The sequence below is a fragment of the Syngnathus typhle genome, linkage group LG15, assembly GCF_033458585.1.
Source record: "Syngnathus typhle isolate RoL2023-S1 ecotype Sweden linkage group LG15, RoL_Styp_1.0, whole genome shotgun sequence".
In the NCBI taxonomy this organism is placed as follows: domain Eukaryota; kingdom Metazoa; phylum Chordata; class Actinopteri; order Syngnathiformes; family Syngnathidae; genus Syngnathus; species Syngnathus typhle.
In genome coordinates this window covers 2,512,297-2,532,487 of record NC_083752.1, presented here as the reverse complement: position 1 = coordinate 2,532,487, position 20,191 = coordinate 2,512,297, and the positions used below count along the sequence as shown (strand labels likewise).

Here is a 20,191-nt window from a genome sequence, read left to right as displayed (position 1 = left end):
AACATCACAGAAACCTTGCTCAACCGAAATAAATTTTAATTAAGAACCTACATCATCCCTTAAGAGTAGAAAAGCATCCCTTCTTTAAATCAAAGTATACAATATATGCGTACTATAATATGCTACAATGACGCAACCCACACATACTTGAAATGATACGTAACCTGACTGAAGAAATATTTCTTTTCCGTCGTTACCGAATCGCCCAAAGTGATTATCGGATAATTCGGTCTCGTATTAGCGGAGGATTCTGACAGGTCCTCGTGAATATCAACAGGAGCAAATCGACGCTATTCAAGTTTCACCGTGGCGAATAAATCTCTCCTGACAAAAGCCCAACTTCCTTGGCGGAATTATCCTGCAAATCCACATTCATCTCAACGATGACCAAACATTTGAACTGGAATTTAGGACTTCATCCAAAAACTGCACAATTAGTAAAAATCAATTCATAATTGCGCATTTTTGATGTCCTTCTAAATTCCACAAGAGTGCGCTTAAGCGGCACACTTAATGTTCCCTTATCATCGCGTAACTTGATGGCTGGAAAGTGGAAATCATACATTGACTTAAATAACTTTCCCTTCTTCCTTTCAACACAAAACACTCTCCTATCAATCATGGCAACATTGATGACCCTCCTCCCACGATAACCAGATACAGACTTGAATTCACATTTACAGTGCGTAACAAAAAAGCGTGAAAGAGGGACAACAACAGATCTGTGGTGGGGGGGGGGGGGGGTCAAACATAAAAAGGCAGCGTGAGAAAACATCTCCTGCATGTCTGAACAAATGTACGTGCAAGTCGTGTAACGTTAAAACGGTAAAAGACGGACTAAAAAAAAACGGTCAATAAAAGCAACGTAAAAGGCATTGAGAGTGAAAGGCTCGCGACGTATTCGCCGCTTCATTCGACTTTCTTGCTGCGCGGTCGGAGCGAATCCAGCAGGTGTCTGCACGCGGGGCCCGTGTGTTGCGAGAGTAGTGTCAGAAGCTTCCCGTGGATTAGCGTCAGAAGGGTCTGGTGGCCCGCCGCCCACACCCGGTACCAAGGTCCGTAAAAGGGATCGGACACGGCCGGGCATAGCATGTTGTTGAGGTTCACCTCGGTTACCTAAAGTCGAAAAATACGGTCATTGCAGAATCAAAGCTGACAAAAGAAAAATATCTCTATTACTTATAATAATAATAATGTAAAAAATAGGTCCTAAAATGAGCTTATTGCAGTCGACCAGCAGAGGTCTCTCTCTTACCAGACCAAGAACTTGCAAGAAGACAAAGTGGTAGAGGAAGAGGATGCCGGTGGAGAGCAGCGCCCACCATATGTCCCCCAGCGGCTCAGGCCTGTACACGCCTATGATAAAAGGAACACGTCCGTCAACAAACGTATTTGGAGGAAAAGAAGAAATACATCAAAATATTTCTCCGTCTTGACAAAGCTTTCCCGCTACCCCTTAAAATCACGGCCACAATTAGGACGTATTGCTTAAGCCCCCCTAAAGGTTAATTAAGGCACTCCAAGTCGACCCGATGATGCCGTTCATGTTGGAGTCCTTTACGGGAGGCGCTCGTCAACAAAGCGCTCGGAGAGGAACGGCTACCACGCTTGAACAGACGCGGTGACGTCCGCAAACGGAAATGGCGTCAATGAAGGGACGATGCGGGCCCGGGTCAACACCTTACCTCCTTTCCTGAAAAGGTAAAGTGGCACCAGATACAACATGGAGTGTTGAATGTAGTAAATCTCCTTTTCAAACGGCAGCTGAGAAGACCACGAAGAGAAAAGTGAATACACACACACACACACACACAGGCGATGGGCAAGCTGCTTTCTTACCAGTCTGGTGTTGACCACGGGAAACATTAAAGCCAAGAGAGCCCCGTTCAACATATGAACCTGCAGCCTGGAAATACACACAAGGCGATCAAATGTGCTGAAATGGCCACCATGATGCTTTGACCTACATTCGGAACTTGATCATCACCTGCTTCAGATGCCAACTGACACGCTCGCATTCAAATATTTGCAAGATTACAAGGAAACGGTCGGAACGAGATCCGTTATTATTTGCATTTACTGTTGACACGCCTTTGCGTGAAGCTGTGAGCTCCAATGCAGGAGCGGCATCCTGAAGACGACAACGTATGGGTTGAAGGTGTGTGTGTGTGTGCGCGGAAACCCAACGCACACTTGAGAACACTGCAGAACAACAAACGACGGGAGCTTTTGCGACTCGACCCGTGCAGGTTCTGACCTGTCGCGGTGTCATTAGTCTCGTCGACTTTAGGGCCGAGTGGGAATTTGAACCATTTGCCAACGCGGCTAGAGTATGCAATTCCGGTTCCACCGGCCGGACACTTCATTAGGTACAGCTTTGTGAATTCCTATACAAAATCCTTGACACGAATTAGACTCTCCGACATCTTATTGATTTACATTTGATGATGCAAGGGTACCTAATAATTTGGCTGTGGAGTGCAGCCAGCTCACCTAAACACAACCATGGCGGTTTTACACGGCGGGCAGGCCAGCAGGAAGATCTATGGAACAGAAACACAAACGTTACATTTGCAACATTCTTCGGAAGTCTCCACTTTCACTATGACTTCATCTCTACTGCTGTGGGTTTTTTTTTTCTTCTTCTTCTTTTCCTGCTCCACACAAGAGATTACACTGAAATGGATTTCATGCAAATGACTAGGCAAGCCGCTTCTTAGTAAGAAGGTCCTGACTAAGTAGAGATGTTTGCTCATCTACTCAGAAATGGACTGCTTAAAGATTCATGTGTCACTACTGACATTCATCAAGAACTAATACGCTATATCAAGTGGTAGTTTTTTTTTTTCTCTCTCGCCTTTTCGGATGAGGCTAATCTGTCTGTTCCAAATGATGTGTGGCAAAGACAGATTGGGATAATGTGATAACTCGCATTTATCCTCTTCTGGGCTGCTGCCGTGTGAACTTGTGATATCGCTTTGGGTGTGTGTGTGCGTGGTCATAAAACTGTTCCTAAGTCAAACAAATGCTGAGATGACAAAATTGAAGCTCAGGGATTTTCACGTAACGTTTTGTCAGAAAGGCAGTGTGGCGGATTGCTTAGCATGTCGCGCAAGTTTTGCATCAGACATTAGGTGTGAATATTACATTATTGTGGCTTAAAACACCTTCTCAACATATTCAAATTTTAAATTACCGTAATTTTCAGACTATAAATCGCGTTTTTTTTCATAGTTTGGGTGGGGGGGGGGGGGGTCGACTTATACTCAGGAGCGACTTATATACATATATATGTTTTTTTTCACTTTTTTGGGCATTTTATGGCTGGTGCGACTTATACTCCGGTGCGACTTATAGTCCGAAAATTACGGTATATTCATTTGACCGTTCTGGTCAATTTCAATTGACATTCGCCACTTGATGGATCACTTGGCATGAAACGAAAACAACTAGCAAAAAAACGTCATTTTTCTACGGAGATGGATTACCTGTGACCTTTTCTTCTTATTCATAGTTTCAAGTCGACGTAGAAGCAAAACAAAGACACAATATGGGGGTTTGGTTTCAAAAACATCACGCGACAATCGAATGACCCACTAAGCAGAGGTACAAAGACCTCTTTTCTGCTTAGCATAATTTTTTTTTTTTTTTGCATGAGGCAGGGTCGAGCCCTCAACGAAAATAAAGAAATAAATTAGCTAGGCTGAAAAAAATGGAGATAAAAGACAAGGCCTACTATATGGTTGTTTCACATTCTAGAATCGTGCAATACCAATTGGTATGCGCAATCACGTACCATGCAGGTCAGGCAATCACGGAGAACCAAGGAAAACATCTCGGGTGACATAAGTGTATATAAATATGCTTTGAGCAAAGCAAAAGCCTCTAATTTGTATCTATAAACTCCATTGTGTGTCGTGGTGAAAAACGACACCTCAATTAAAACAACACCTTGAAAACAAACAGAGGGGATATTCTGGATTATCGGGTTATGAACGAACATCCGAGAGGCCGAGTTCACCACCTCTTTCGGGAAAGACTCCCATGGGTCCCATTTACAGTACGTTACAAGGAAGTTAGAAAAGAGAACTTGCAAAAGATTCTAACTGTAACAATGAGAAGTGAATCGGTGAAAGATTTCACTCTGGAGGAGGAACTCAGCGGACACATCATTGAACAGGACCAAAAGCATCGCTTCATGTGGAGAAGTGTTTGTGACAAATCTCAAAATACATCAAAGTTGGTGTAAATCAAGTCATTATATGTCTGCCGAGCACACAAGTGTTGTTGTTTACTGCCTGGACATTCTTTTGGTGCACATTAAGCACTCACCTGGATCATGGTGACCACATGGCACGGGTTCAGCAGGTAGATGACAGTCTTGGTCGCGAATTTGAAGCCCACCTCCACTCCAAAAGTCATGCATAGTGCAACGAGCAACAAGTTCTTGCCCAGACTATCCTCTTTTGTCCTTGTGCATTCTTTCCCCACCACTTTGAGCTCTTTGGAGATGTTGATTTTCTTCAACGCCACGCTTATCTCCACTATGGAGATGAGGAGCACCACTAGACTTTCACTGATGCGCTGCTGGGGCGCAAGGAAGGCTGCACATTCTGGGCCCCCGTTGCCCTCAAACTTCGGGTCCACCCCGCCGTAGACCCAGTCTAACAGGCTATAGATGTTGTACCTGGACATATTCCTCTTCTCGTGGTGGAAAAGATACGAACAAGACGGAATAAAAGACGTCACACTGACTTCTTGACGAAACATGAACCGCAAGATTTCCCTTTAGCAGTAAGTGGAGAGGAAGACATGCACGGGCCGCCTTGCCCTGTACCGGCTAGCTTATTAGCCAAACCTCCAGTTCCTCCTCCTTCTTCTCCTCCTCCTCCTGAGGCGGATGTCAAACTTGCAGCTAGCTGCAGGAGGCGGCCGGTAACATCAAGGTTAATAGTTGTGCCGCCGGGATAACCGGCTCCCCATTCACCCTCTCTTAACTGGCGTCGATATTACTTGAAGCATGCATGATTGCTCTTTTGCTCTGAGAAAGTCTTGAGTCCGGGTTTGCAACATCAGCACCGGAGAGCGCACTAGTTAGCTTAGCCACCTAGCTTCGCGTAAACCTTGAATGTTACTGTCAGACTGAGCTGCAATCTCATTGGCCGTGGCGTAGTATGCTGCGTTCAGTGCCACTACGCAATCTGAACACTCGCACTTGTTAAACGCAAGACTATTCTATTTCTCCCCCTCTTGTTCGTTTTCGTGCCCTCGATTTTATGTCTGCTTCAAGTTGGAATTCCCTACATTTTTCTACGTGATTAACTATTGGCGGACACAAGAAACTATTTTTTCGTCTTGGAGACGAAACTTATTTTGACAAGCACTCCCATCACGCAAAGGGTGTTGCGTTTGGATCTTCCGGAAATCAAAGAGGTAAGTGAGCGTGCTATACCTGCAGTGGATTTACCTGAAAACAATTTGGGACTTTATCGACAAATTGCATTACATACAATTAAGCAGCATATCAGTATTGTGGTTACAATTTCATTTTACGAAATATAACTAAAATATATCTTTGAAGCCTTCTCTGGAAGGCCTAGAAACCAGGGGTGTAAATCTCAGGTTTTTACACGATCCGATATCATATCGATACAAAGGACCGCGATACGATATTTGCCGATATCTTAAAGCCTGCTGTGATTCATCACGATATAGTGCACGGCGATATAAATCGATGTTTACGTCTAGCATCGATGCCAATAAATCGTAGAGCATTATATCGATGAATCGATGTGTATCGATGAATCGTTACACCCCCTACTAGAAACATGCACGTTTCACTTGACTTGAAACATATGATGTTACTTTTATTAGAGACATATGATGCAGATGCCCTCTCCGGTGACCTTTCTTCAAGCAACACTCCCGTCATCAGGCCTAGTTCCGAAAGAGGAGAGGTCAGTGTAAGTCTCTCTTTCTCCCTCTTTTTTTTTTTTTTATAGTCACCACCAACAGAAAAAGTATAATTAGAGTAAGCTCTATGAAATGATTGGAATGTCAATTATTATTATTTTTTGCTTTTCCCTCCAGGCCAGTCAAATTAGATTATTTCTTGCATGTCATTTCACTCCCCTCTGAGTATTTAATACAATCAAACATGTAGATACAGTCTCGATAGTATATAGGCACGTTTCTTGCTTGAACTCTTTGCCACTGATTCCAGCAAGCCTTCTGTGCAAAGTAATTATTTTCGAGCCATTACTTTTATTGTGAACCTGTCATCTCCTGCATGATCCCTGCACTCCAGTTATGTCCCTGGTTTATGGTTATGACATTATGAAGCAATTCCGGGAAGACATAATGGGAAACCATCAAACACGCATTCGAGGATGTTTGATAGAATGAAATAATACCAATAAGGCAATTATTTTTATTTGAATGATAATTCAAACGGTTGCTTGATATAGGACATGTAAAGAAAATGTGTTCAATTATATTTTAAAATGTTTGTTCCAGGTAAAAAAACAAAACAAACCTAGTGTATTTTGAATCAGGACATTTTGAACATATTTTGCATTTTTTCAAACAATCCATAACGTTTCCCCCCAAAATGACTTTTGCACCTAAATAATTGAGGCCAGAGAAGGGCGGATTCTGATTTTCCTCTCTGGTTGCTATGGTTACCCTGGTACGTATAATGTGGCAGCTACTGTAAATGCAGTAATCTTTCCATTCTGTATGACTTAGTGAACACAATCCAAATTCCTGGTCAGAAATAATTTCCATTTTAAATACACACATATATATATATTTTTTAAAAGATGACTTGCTGCTGAGAAAGCATATGTATGCAATCAGCATGTGATATTTTGAATTTCCATTCACTTCGCATCAAGAAGTGTGTGTGAATTCTAAAGAGATGTTAATCATATTATGTAAACGTGTGTTTTTATCAATATAGATAATTGTCATTCAAACAGTTACCTCCTTTAATTAAATTTGCTCCTCTATGCAGGCACTTTGTGCACATTTGCTCTTGTTTGTTCCACTATATGCTGCTGCTGGTGTACATAATGTGATTTTTGAAGCACTATATTTCTCTGATATTGCATTACTTGCGGGAAATTACACAGTAAATGTCAACCATGTACATTTCGAACACATCAATTTCATTGTTTTACTGAAACGTTACAATTCCTTTCTTCTCTGCAGTCCTGAAGGGAAAAAAATAGAAATAATAATAAATAAATCTTATCAACTCTAGAGTGGGTCATGCAAGAAGCCAGGAGCCAAATTATTTCATTTCATTGGACTTTTTTTTTTTTTGGTTTAGCACTATTTTTATTTTTTTTTAATCTCACTTTTCAGTCATCTGTATGCATCTTACTGACTCGTCATTAGTTGTCCGGTATTCAGACCTGTCAATCCTGTTATCAGTTTGACTTGTCATTGTTGCCTTTCCCTTGTAGCCCCACTCTGCAGGCAAATCCAATCGTCTGACGAAATCGGATCTTGAAGTTCTGCTGTTTGTCTTCTGCAATTGACCAGATCAGATTTCTGGTATCTACACATCCGGGCCTTGTTCTGACCTGGCTCATGAGTCACTCTTGTAATGAGCATCATTACTTTGCACGGTGAATGCAAATAATGGGCACGATACAACGATGAAATGACGACAACAAAGGATTCATTTGTCTTTGTTGATTCTTTGAATGTTGTCAGTCACAGTGTCGTCATTGCTTTGGCTTGACGGGTTTAACTTCGATCGAAAAATGTCACGTGAAAAAAAATCAAACTACAAAAATATTGACTTACGCAGTGTGAAATGTGGATTGCTTTATTTTAATAATATATGGAATATAAAGATGAACAAAAATATTGTTGAAAAAATTCAAAACCAGCAAGAGTAAACTGGGCCAATAGAGAAAGCATCAGTCTGGTAAAATGAATATCGGTGCTCATCGAGACCAAGAAAAGAGTTCTCCACGGCAAAATACATAATCCTTTTATTTCCAATTTCTGTTTGCTACATCTCATTACAGTAAGCACATGAACGAGAGAAGTCAACATACAGAGTCCAGTCACTGAGCACATAGAGAGCCACTTCCCAACAACAAGACACAGTCCACCACAGTATGTTCTTGTCTTTGTAGAGGAAGTCTTTTATCGCTCAATGCGTAGAGACATGCAGTGGAATTGCAGGAGAGAGAACACGCCATGTACAACTCTGCTTGCAAACAGCTGCTAATTCACAGTTAAGTTTGGGGGAAAGAAAAAAAAAAAAAAAGTGCACACAAGGGGTACTGATCTTGTAAGTAGACTCATGAATAGTACGCGGTTAAAACACGCCGTGTTACAGAGCTGAACAGTATCGGATTGAAAAATAAAGGACGTGACGTATCCATATTCACAAACTATCGGAATGGCTTCCACAATATCTACAAATTCACAACTTTGTAACATTTTTTCCTCAGCTATCAAGTATTTGTGGCACTTTACTCACGGAGAGAATTGCGTTGATGTCGTATAAACAAACCGTAAGCGGCACTAAATATATTTTTTGATATACTTTTAATATAATGTGTCTCGGTACGACGACCCATTAGAGTTAACTCTGGCCCTGTAGGAAAATAACGGAGAAAATAGCATGTAATGCAGTCGATGCAGCTTTCTTTAACAACGATGTTAATCCTCTTAATTTAACATTTCCCTGTCTTATGAAGTTAAATAATATACATATGAGGTAGAATTATTGTCTTTGTAGAGGCCAGTCGCTTGATATCATTTTTGACAAGAATCTCATTTGACTGTTTGAGTCTCTTGATCTTCTACTTTCGCATATCCGCGAAAATAATATCGTTAAAGAAAAAAAAAGCAAACTGGTATTTAAATCGAACTCAAAGCTGTCAGTGGTTAGTGTCGCAATTTATTTTTATTTTATGAGCATCTGTAGTCGGCATGTAAATGCATCTTTGGTTAACAATCCGTAGGTTTAAATATAGATAATTATTGATATGATTCATTTCATATTCTGCAATGTATCATTTAAGTTTTGATGACACGTACATTTAATTTCCAGTTCATTAAATATATAAGTTGATTCGAATATATGTGATTCATTGACTTCATAACATTGATTTGCTCTTCCTTCCATACATTTTTAGTAACATCATTATCAGTCACCCATGACGCCAAAGTGCTTTTCTTGCTGTTCTATTTGACCGAGTGCGTGTTAAAATGAATCCGTAGTGCAGATTCACTTCTCCTCAACTTCTGTCATCCATTTGACAGAGACTTTTGACACTTGCTCTGAGAAATGGAATGGGTCATTTCAGTCCTCCACAATGCATAATTAACAAGAGAGTCCAATTTAAAATCCCTGCAGGGGTGGAGTTGCTGAGACCACAATGCCACCTGTCTGTCACACAACATGAAATAGGAGTAGTAAATACCGAACTATTAATCACTATCGTCTGACAATATCCGCCATGTTGTTGTATTTCTGCTGACCCTGTAGTCAATATTAAAATATCCTCCGAAAACCAAGCAACGAACTTTATGAAGGATTATATTTGTTATCGAGCTGCAAATAAAGCAGACTCGTATAATCCGCATGCTGCCAAATGAGGGTAAAAGCACTTTCATAACTGTATTGGAAATGAACATCACATCAATATGCATGAATCATTTATGAACATTTCTCTTGGGCTGTGAGTGGGTGGGTCACCGATGAGTCAATTGCTTGAACCGCAAGATCATAGACACAAAGAGCTACTTGAGCATAATACTGCATTTTGTGAGGGGACACACACGTACAGATTACGTTAACACTTGCGGTCGATGTGTGTGTGTATGTTTTCTGTATGTTCACCAAGGCACTTGGCTCCTTTTTAACCAAACCTAGTCAGCCGGCGAGAGCCACCGGACTTGAAAATGCACAGGCTTTGCCCCGTGGGATGGGAAAGCAATTCCAGATGATACTACATTGGCTCTGATGAGATTCATCTTGAGCTGAAGGCCAGACACTGAAGATGATTAATGATGGTCCTATGGAACGACATAGGCTGCCCTTGCTACCAGTCCACAGTTAAGCAACACCTCGAGTGTCTTCCAATGCATCCCTGTGTGTGTGTGTGTGTGTTATTTATTCTTGTCTTCATTGGTTAGCAACAATGACAACCTGAAACTACACGCTTGCAAAACAGATTCACCATTTTACAAAATGACAAGATACAGCGATGGATTCCTTTGTTACAACAGGGCCAGAGCTACTGCAAATGAGAGAGGAAAACAAAAACCATTTCTGAGATTGCGTAACATGGCGGTAATAGTGAGTCTGCCGTTATGCCGCAATCGCTTTGTTTACGTGGAACGGAACGAAGCTAGCGTGATGCCACACCAGTGGGGGACTTTTAATAGCTTACTGGAAATTTCCACTGTTTCCACTTGTACCGTTTTACAGAGACGCATAGGGGCTGGTACTTTTGTTTCTTTGTTGGCTTATTGCCTCTGTCTCTTGGAAACACAAGACGGAACAGGGATAGCAAAGGTAGTTTTATGTGCCCTTGGTCTTTATGGACGAGCAAAATACTGTATCATAACAAACACCGAATATACACGCACGGAGTTATCGTTTCACTCCTTTGATTTCATCTTGAAAAAAAAATAATGCTGCCTTTACAAAGGTATCTAGATGTATGCTGCTATATCAATTAGCATGCTAACTAAAAGTGCGAGGCTTGCGCTGATTGATCTATCGAGCTGGATTTGACAAAACAGACAAAAACGAACAACGATCGAAAAACAATACTCATGTTGGAGGTAATCGGGTCAATTTGAATTGACCCTTTGAAAGAGGTATAGCGCCTACCAACACTTTTGGAATCGTCCTTTCTTGTGGTGCGAAATTGCACTGACACGCATTTCGGATATTTTAATGACCTCGTTAAGGTACACCAGAGAAAACATTGAAACAATTTGAGCAGGATTGCGTTGTAATCTGTCAATACTACAATACTACTAAATACTACATTCCCGTAATAATCACTACTTCTGCAATATTATCTTTGTAAAGGCAGCTCTTCTATTGGATTGAATGAGATTAAACACACGCACATATACGTATATATATATTTGTATATGCATTTGTGTATATAGTACATATACATATGTATATACATAAGTATAGAGTAGACATATATCATGTGGTACCTCGATTTACGCGTTTGATGACCAAGCACTTGTAAATTAGGTACGTTAAGATGTTCATGGCTTCCAGCGAACCTGTCTACACCGATTCCAAATTTGATCCGATTCAGTTGAAGTTGTTTGCCTCTATGATGGCGGGCTTTCTGTTGACATACGTGGCCCAGTAGCCCAAGTTGAAGATGAAAAAAAGAATGGGGAAAATGATGCGGGATATCTTGTCCACTTTGCTGACTCGGTTGTAAGACTTCTTGGCTTCTGTGTAGGGGTCATCCATTTTATGGAGGAAGGAGTGTTTGGCTGGCGCAGCCCCGCTACCGGCACTCTTGGAAATGGTTGTTAAACCTTGGTCTTTGGCTACGTTGATGGCGTAGGTTGTTCCGACAATGTTGAAAGTGTTGTTTGCCTTTTTGGAGAGAGTTGCCGATTCTCTTCTCTGAAAAGAAGAGAAGGCAGCAAAAGTTGTTAGGAGAAAACGCAGCGGACTCCACAATACTTCCATTTGAACTCATAAAGAGGAAATAGAAGCAAGACCACGAGACACGACACACACAAGAGCAAAACAAAAGCCTAACCATATCGTTAATCCTGGCCATGTTAGCCTGAAACGGTTCCTGAAAAGAAAAGTAGAAAAGAAAAAAAGTTTACCAATTATATTAAAAATTACCCAACTTACATGTTCTAGTCATCACTTTCTACCTTGTACATTTTACACGATTCTCAATTAAATCTGCATCATTACAAGGTTTGATTGCAGAAAAAAAAAAAAAAAGGAGGTCACAAGCATAATATTCAGCTGTTTTAATAAGTGCTGAAAAAGAGAGAAAAAAAAAATCACGTTTGCATCGCTTGATCTAGGTTGGCTGGTATATGATAATGCTGTCAGCTAGAGCACAAGTGAGAGAGAGAGAGAAAAAAAAAATCGTGCCTGGAGTCATGACTGACAAATCAATGAAAGCAGCTTGGCCTCTTCAGGCAAATAATTCGCAATGAAACAAACATGGCACAGGCTCTACCATAGAAGAAGCTGACTTCTTCCTATTTCTACAAACAAACCGTTCGACTGTATTTGCTGAAAGAAAGGAATTTGCACACTTATTTACCAAACCTGATGATTTTCATAATCCCGACAGTGTAAAAACGAGCCGTACACGCAAAGTCAAGAAAGAACAAGTAGGGCAGCAAGATTGATCGCAGTACAAGTTTGACTTTTTTGGATGAGATAGTGTGAGGCTAGAACTGAGTCAAGATGTCCTTGGACTTCACACTCAAGAGAATTTCCTTTTAAAGATGATCTTATCTGTGCCTTAACACGAAGAAAATGTCAGCCTCGATTGCAATCTGTCCAAATGAGTCAAACGTGACACCTTACTGCCAAAGTGGGATTTTTGCAGGTTTTACGGGAAATGTCGACTTTAAAAGCAAAAGCTGAGTGTGTCATTAGCATTTCATAGCTATCAAACTCAAGGCCCGGGGGCCAGATTGGGCCCATCACATCATTTTATGTCTTCCGCCAAGACACATTTTGCTTCAATACTAAAATCACAAATTGTCTTCACTTTTAAAATAATAGATATGGCTAACATTTTTTTTTTTTTGGACGCCCCGGCTCTAAACAATAACTATACACTGTTACTGTCTTTCTTAATCACCACATGGCAGATTTAGAACAGCCTACCTGTATAATAATTTGAGCCCCTTTAATATTTAATTGCATGTGTTAAATTTGTGCGAGTTTAGTTCTCGGCATAACAGATGGCACTCAGAAAAATAACCCCCCAAAAATGTCCTTAAATTGACACCTTTCCTCCCTCCCCACACTTGCACAGACAGTCTGCGGTACATTTGCGTTTTTCTTTTTTTAATGTCTACTTTGAGGCCACAGCTTTAATTCTCGCTCCACTTTTTCAGCTTCATTTGACTTTCCTTCCTTCCGTCCTCCTCCCTTCACTCCATCTTTTTAATTAGCATAACTAATGTCCCCTGTTTCCGTTGCCGATTGCTTCGCCGTGGATCTCTTTATGCTGTTCCCATCACTGAATGTTTTCTTAAGACATTTCTTATTGGCATAAAGTCAAAAATGAAATCAGAAAAGTCACATTGTGGCCACCGTCATAAATGTACACAATATTTGCATTTTGAGTGCAGGAAAGATGTCAAGGATCCAAAATAAACAATGCAGTTGCTTTATTGGCCGATAGAGAATTGCTCCATGTAATTAACAATGTCTATTGTTATCCTTTGCTTATTTATTTTTCCTTTATTGATGCATTAATTACTGCCCCGCTGGGATGAGACCATCTTATTTACATATTCGACACAGCTATTGACATCCACACTATCGTTTCTTTTTAAACTGTACTGCGGTGACTCAAATCAACAACAATAAAAATGAATCCAGTGAGAAGGCCTAAAGGGGTCGAACTCGAATCAGTTTGGACAAGAATACAAAAGTCACAGCAGTGCCCTCAATGTCTTTTCCAGGACATTAAATCCACTACACCTTAAAGCACTTCAGTGTCTTTTTCTGTTTCACATAGATAGCTTACTCAGCAGAAAAAAAATAATGGCGCTGTAATATCGGACAGTATATGACGCTAATGGTTGGTAACTGAAAGTCTGTGGCAGTAGAAATGTTCTTTGCTCCATAAACTGTTGTGCTTCTTTAAATCTGCTCTGTTTTCTGATGTATTGAATTGATTGAACCAAAGCACCTAGTAATTTACAATGGAGTCAGAAAAAGTAGGAATCTTCTCACCGTTTAATCAGAAATTAATTTACACAGATTATTTCATTGGTCCTAGATGATATGCTCGCAGTAAATTGACTTTATTGTACCTTCTGCCGTCTTATAGAAGAGAATTTAATCGCGCTGGGTATAACTTTACCCAGCTGGCATAGATGGTTAATGAATAAATAATCATTTTTGGACAAATGAAGTGAAATGATGTCATTTCCTACAGCACACCTGACGATGAGTTGGGAATCGATGAAGTAATCGTACTGCAAGGTGTTTACGTGCTTTATAGTATTATATATTTATTCGTCGACTTATTTTTAGTACTCGCAATTTGGCTGTCCTCTGGCACATGAAGTAAATCCAAAGCATTTGCAAATGTCATTTTTTTTAAGGAGGGCATAAGCATCCTGGGGGTGATCGTGCCACTTAAGTTTTTTTTTTTTTTTGGAAACATTTTGTGTGTGGACGTGTTAGATTGAGCCTTATGATAGTCTGACCTTCACGATTTGAGGTGACGTGTTGACGTTTTCGATTGCCTCAAGTATTTTTATGTTCTGTGTCGTTAATTTGGTGTATTTCAGGCTATTGGAAGCTCTTTGTATTTTGATCAAGTCGTTTATTCGCATCATAATCATTGAATTATTTCCCATTTAAATGAAGGAATGGACGAATAATAATTCAGGTCGAATTTTAATCCTTAAAATTGATTTGGTGATTTCAAAATTGCCCTGAATCTCATCAACCGCATTAAGGATGAACTTAATCAGCATTTGCAACATATCTGAAAAAGTTTGAACCGCAAACGAGACTTTTCTTCTGCTCTAACTGTCGTGTCAAAATCGATGTGCTTGAGCAAAATGGTGTCGATGCCAACTTGCAGTCACAAGCGTCTCCTTCTCCACATCGTTAATGCGAGACAAGCTTCGAGTTGACATACCGCAATGGCCGAATGCTACTTTTTGGTTCCTCAAAGAAAACACAGACTTGTACATACCGTAATTTTCGGACTATAAGTCGCTCCTGAGTATAAGTCGCCCCCCCACCCAAACTATGAGAAAAAACGCGACTTATAGTCCGAAAATTACGGTAGATATGTACATGAGGTGAGCTCATTAGCCCGTTGGTTAAACACATTGTTTAGCGACCCGGAGGGAATGCAACGTAACCTCTAAAATAGTACACGCTGACTCGACTACAGCTCACCATATCAGACCAAAAAAAGAAATACCCTGCGGGAACTCAAGGCATCATTTGGCTGGAACCTCTGATGACTGAGGACAGTATTTTCTTCCCCTCCCATCCCCCTTACTGTTTTTTATTCCGTTTTTTTTTTTCCCTCCAAAAGAGGGAAACGAGCAGTATTCTGAGTATTTTGCTTTCCAGTGGTTTTTCCATGTAGACCATTAAGGGTGAGTGTGTTATGTCTATCGTTGTGACCTTGTTATTGTTGATCTATCATGATGACTCCGTTCTCTGCAGAGAAAGCGCAGATTTATGCCATTGGGACGAAATATCAGAAAGAAAAAAAACCTGCTCTCCACTCCATGACTCATCTCTGCTCCATCCCGAGAAAGTTTTTTTTTTTTTGCATCCACAATAGCTTCTCCATCAAAACAAGCTTTAATCCTAAAATAACGAAAGCATTTCCAGCAAAAGGTCTCCGTTCATCTAGATTTGAACTTTCTTGCTGTGTTCCAATGACCTCTCTGCTCATAAACGCACAAAAAAGTGCAAACTATTGACAAATCTGCGCGTGAAAGTAATATTGGCCACTGGGGATTCATTGAGATGCACTTTTTTTTTTAGTCAGTGAACCGTTTTTTTTAATGAGCGGGCTGTACTGCAAGATGCTGTCTCATCTTGACAGAATGGGTTTACGCTGACTAAAATGGGGCTTGAACATATGCTGCCACCCTAAATTGGGGCTAGTGTCTTTGGGAGTTTACCTCTGGTTCCGCCCGACTGTCCTTGTTCCATTTGGCTCTTAATGAATAAGTAAAAGCTTTTTTACAGAGTAGTCTGAGTTACTTGAAGGGGTAACGCTCAGTTTCTATTTTGTTCATCCACCAGCGTAAAGTGACGACTACATTCTCGGTGTTCAGCAGAAATATCAAGAATGAGAGTAGTTGAAGCGGAATTAACGTCGGAAGGGAGAGAGAAGTAAATCCCCTCACTTTGCCGGCCATATATCTCTGATCAATCTTCAACAAGCACTCACTCACCCTGACTTCCATGCCCTCTTTTTTCCCATCCCACGCCCAGCTGCGCTTGGTGAAGTAGTTGACGGTGGCAAACTCAATCAAGGCAGAGAAGACAAAGGCATAGCACACTGCCATGAACCAGTCCATGGCCGTGGCATAGGCGACCTTAGGGAGGGAGTTGCGGGCACTGATGCTTAGGGTCGTCATGGTGAGGACGGTGGTGACCCCTGAGGAGAGAATAGAAATGTTAGGGAAGATCTTTAATTTAATTTATTTGTTGTGTTTCCTCGTACTTTTGCAAAATCAATATACCGTAATTTTCGGACTATAAGTCGCACCAGCCATAAAATGCCCAAAAAAGTGAAAGAAAAACATATATATGTATATAAGTCACTCCTGAGTATAAGTCGCCCCCCCCACCCAAACTATGAAAAAAACCCCAACTTATAGTCCGAAAATTACGGTAATGTAGTCAAACAGGATAGGAGCAGAAAGGAACTCGGATGAGCAAATTACATGATGACAAGGTTTGGAATTGATTAGCCGCATACTAGGAAAAAGATATCAATGCTACTTAGTGAATACATTTGTTTTGCTTTTACCTCATCCTTTAAAAGCCTTTCAGACTTCCGAGTTGCATCAAAACAAACTCACCAAATACGGTACGTGCAGGAACTGACTCTCTGTTTAACCAGAAGGACACCTGCGACAGGATGACTGTCATGATGCAGGGAAGGTACGTTTGGATCACAAAATAGCCAATTTTTCTTTTCAAGTGGAAATATGCTGTCATCACTACATATTCGCCTGAAAGAGAGAAAAATGGAGACATAGCAGATCGTTATTAAAACTATGAGTCACAGACTGACATGTTGATTCATTCATTCTGGAACATTTATACATATTCAATTCAGTCGATTAATGGTTGCCATAACATCCGCACTTCTCGATTTCCCTGTTTAGTTCTTAAGATAAGGACGCAGGGTCTTTTTTTTTTTTTTTTTTTTTAGAGCCTTATGAGAATAAAAGCTTGTCCTGTGCAATGCTTATTAAAAGAAGTCTTTACCTTCAAGTTGGCATTTAGTAGCAACCTTTTTTCTCTTTCTTTTAACTGGCCTTTGTATTTTGTAGAGCTTACCTTCAAAGCACCATACAGCACAACAATAATGCTCATCTCAAATAAAGTGTTCTCCGTAGACTTTCTGACAACCTTTTGCTTCGCGGAAAACAGGCCAGAGTGGCTTTATTGTTAGTTTGCTCTCAAAGTGCAAGTGAAGACTGACACACTTGTGTAACCCAAGTGACCTACATTTTATTTTATTATTTGTTTGTGTCTTATTCTAACGTCAGTCCTCTGCAAAATTGACTTACTTTCATATTGTATTACTATTGGGATATCATTTCTTTCTATCTTTTCTATCTTAAATCCATCTGGTGTAAATAAATATGGCTACCACTGCTGCTTTCAGGCATTGATTGATTTGATTTTGGTTTATACACTGGAGCACTAGTTGTACGGTAATTTCAGTTGTCAGCTTTTAACGCCAACTCCTGATTCGTCTGAAAACTGCCTTTTCACTGCTTTCGATATTCCCAAATGATAATAATTTTGCTGTTCTGCAGATGCTTTCGGTGGACTCCGAAAAATCGCACACGGAAATATAGATTGATTTTTCGGACCGCGGAGGAAAATACAAAGGAAGTCGAATTTATTTCCCCATCACCGCAATTCATCTTTAAAGTGTCAGGGATGTGCTCAGCTCCTTCGGAAGGGGCGTGTCTTGGATTTTACCAATCGATCCAACGCAAAGAAAATTCACATTTTGGCGATCTTGAGCCATCAACCGCCTTTCGAGTTCGGAGACTGTGGCGCCATTGCTAGCTAATATCGTCTTTGCATTCTCTATACACCGTACCTGTACTGGAACTTATGGTTTCTTTGCCAATAACGTGTCCCAGTAGATCATACTGGTTGAGCCTGGACCCATCATCAGCCACAGAAACGGAGCTCTTGTTTTCTTGAGTCCAGAGGTAAATCACCTCATTGTTGGTGTATGCATCTGAGAAGCAGTCGATGCCAAACATGGATTACAAAACCTCCATCGTGAGAATCCATCCAATCCAAGTCTTTATTCTGTTCATGTGACTTACAGCTTCCAAATTTCAGGGGACAGGCGTGGGCATCCATGGGGAAATCCTCCAGGTGCATGGGACATTCGGCATGGATGGTCAACCTTGGAAGGGACGACGAGGTCAAGAGAGGTTGAGGAGAGAGGGAAATACGCACGAGTCAATACACGAGCCAAGACGCAACTTCCACGAAGCATTTTATAGTCACTTTTATTCGTTAACCCGAAGTTTAATGGGAATCGATAGAAGCAAGTCTATTTACTGATTATACACACGCTGTGTCAGGATAAAAGGGATGGCTTTATGGAACCATTGAGCAAAGTAAACAATCCTAATAAAAGACCGTATTTTATTTCATAGCGCAGTCCAACTCGCAACTGATGATCTTACCTCATGGTGTAGAGAAGCGTGCCGTTGTCGACGAGTCGCAGAAGTTTGTTTGGAGTTGTCATGTTGTGGGCCACGGATTTCTTGCCATTGTGGAAGAATGTGTCAGGTGTCCAGATTTTACTGGCCAGGAGGTTGTTAAGGGGCAACACCTGCATGGGCCCGTCAAATTTCAGTCTTTCATCGCTCCAACTCTGGCGGAAAAAGACATCGATGGTGTATTCCTGCGGGGAGTGGAGTGGAGTGGAGAGGTTTCATCAAACGAAGCAATCGACTGAAGTCAGACCATCTTTGTTGACGGTGCGGCATTGATACTTTACAGGACAAAAAAAAAAAAAAAACTCTCCTACTACAGTTGAAGCATGCACAATTCATCTTGGTTCTAACATTTCCCAAACTATACATTGATTGTTTAAACAACCTATTCACACAACTATAAATGTCAATGTAAACAAACACGAGAGGCTGTTGCCATGGCAACAATAGATGGTCGACATCTTTTTTCGAATCGAAAACCAGTCAAAAAGGATATTGATGCAGCCGTTTCTAACTTTGATCTAATACACGGTTCTCAAAATGACTCACGAGAATTTACAATATCATTTTTTCCCTTGTAGGAAACGTCAATAAAGTTATCCTAGGCGGCAATTATGTATAATTTCCAATTAAAATAAGAACACAGCCATTCAAATGGAAATATATTTCACGTTCTATCTAAAGGAGTGTTGTCCTGGCAACAGAGCTCCTCATTAGCCGTGTATTGCCGCCGTACAGACGGCTGATCGATAATTTTGCTTTTTCTAGTACAATCAAAGGCTTCTTGGTGAGCAATGATGTAGAACTGACGAAAAAAAAAAATGCTAATCATTTCTAAGTGGCTTCAGAACAAGACCATCCTCAGCGGGGGGGATTTGTAAAGCCTCCGCTCAACATGAAATGGACTCTCCAATTTGAATTGTTATGCCTGCCTGACCTAGTGTTGCCCTGCCAACCAAATTAAAATAATGACCTTAAAATAACCTTGTGTTTGTCTTTAACTTTAAACTTTTTTATTTGTTTTGCAGTCTTTGGCTAATACAGATAATCACTATGAAAAGTGATCAATCTGCTCTTATGCTAATCACATCAAATATGATCTAAATTGCTTGCCCAGTGCAAACAAGTGAACAGATGAACACACATTGACTGACAGCAGAGGGCAGATGTATTCATGACTCCTTCCCTCAAAAGACAAAACTCATTTCAAAAGGCAAACTGCTATGTTGTGCCCAAGGCCGTGCAGACTTATTGGAAGGCGACGCACAATGCAACAAATAGGTATTTTTCTTTTAATGTCTTTTTCATTACTCGCAATTCAAGCTTGCAGCTTCCCTTCCCTGCTCGGCTTCAGAAGTGGTTGATAATCTGCCAGTTTTTATTCCCCCCCCCCCCCATTCTATTCAATTCAGCTATGATTCAAAAACTAGGACAAGCATATAAAACACATTCCCTTTCACCCGCCTGTCAATGTGAACTTTTAGTTTTGCAT

General features: G+C 40.6%; 3 protein-coding genes across 7 annotated transcripts in view; 1 reads left to right on the top strand and 2 right to left on the bottom strand.

Annotated features, from left to right (window-relative positions):
- Positions 1-19: 19 nt before the first annotated feature.
- LOC133168225 (transmembrane protein 164) lies at positions 20-4,770 on the bottom strand. 2 transcript variants are annotated; one of them, XM_061299647.1, is made up of 6 exons: positions 4,333-4,770; positions 2,494-2,543; positions 1,840-1,906; positions 1,686-1,764; positions 1,256-1,356; positions 20-1,116 (listed from the first exon to the last, which is right to left on the bottom strand). In XM_061299647.1, exons 1-6 carry the CDS (start codon positions 4,768-4,770, stop codon positions 910-912), a joined length of 942 nt encoding a protein of 313 aa, XP_061155631.1. In that variant the 3' UTR covers positions 20-909. The 2 variants fall into 2 exon arrangements, with proteins under 2 accessions (XP_061155631.1, XP_061155632.1); XM_061299648.1 differs by lacking the exon at positions 4,333-4,770 and adding an exon at positions 3,797-4,285.
- A 416-nt stretch (positions 4,771-5,186) lies between these two features.
- gabrb4 (gamma-aminobutyric acid type A receptor subunit beta4) overlaps positions 5,187-20,191 on the top strand; it is an 82,947-nt gene continuing 67,942 nt past the window's right edge. Inside the window, exons 1-3 of one of the 2 annotated variants that reach the window (XR_009718164.1) lie at positions 5,187-5,433; positions 5,875-5,963; positions 7,470-9,106. The gene's annotated coding sequence lies outside the window, so the exon portion shown is untranslated. Of the gene's footprint in view, positions 5,434-5,874; positions 5,964-7,469; positions 9,107-20,191 lie in introns of those variants that run through there. The other variant, XM_061299619.1, reaches the window with a different exon arrangement.
- The window catches only part of gabra3 (gamma-aminobutyric acid type A receptor subunit alpha3), a 35,875-nt gene continuing 24,855 nt past the window's right edge, over positions 9,172-20,191 (bottom strand). For 2 of the 3 annotated variants that reach the window (XM_061299621.1, XM_061299622.1), the window contains exons 5-11: positions 18,667-18,887; positions 18,298-18,380; positions 18,063-18,206; positions 16,801-16,953; positions 16,168-16,373; positions 11,781-11,819; positions 9,172-11,641 (exon numbers count right to left, since the gene is read on the bottom strand). In XM_061299621.1, the coding sequence (XP_061155605.1) occupies positions 11,315-11,641; positions 11,781-11,819; positions 16,168-16,373; positions 16,801-16,953; positions 18,063-18,206; positions 18,298-18,380; positions 18,667-18,887 (1,173 nt within the window). In that variant the 3' untranslated portion in view covers positions 9,172-11,314. The remainder of the gene's footprint in view (positions 11,642-11,780; positions 11,820-16,167; positions 16,374-16,800; positions 16,954-18,062; positions 18,207-18,297; positions 18,381-18,666; positions 18,888-20,191) is intronic. The other variant, XM_061299623.1, reaches the window with a different exon arrangement.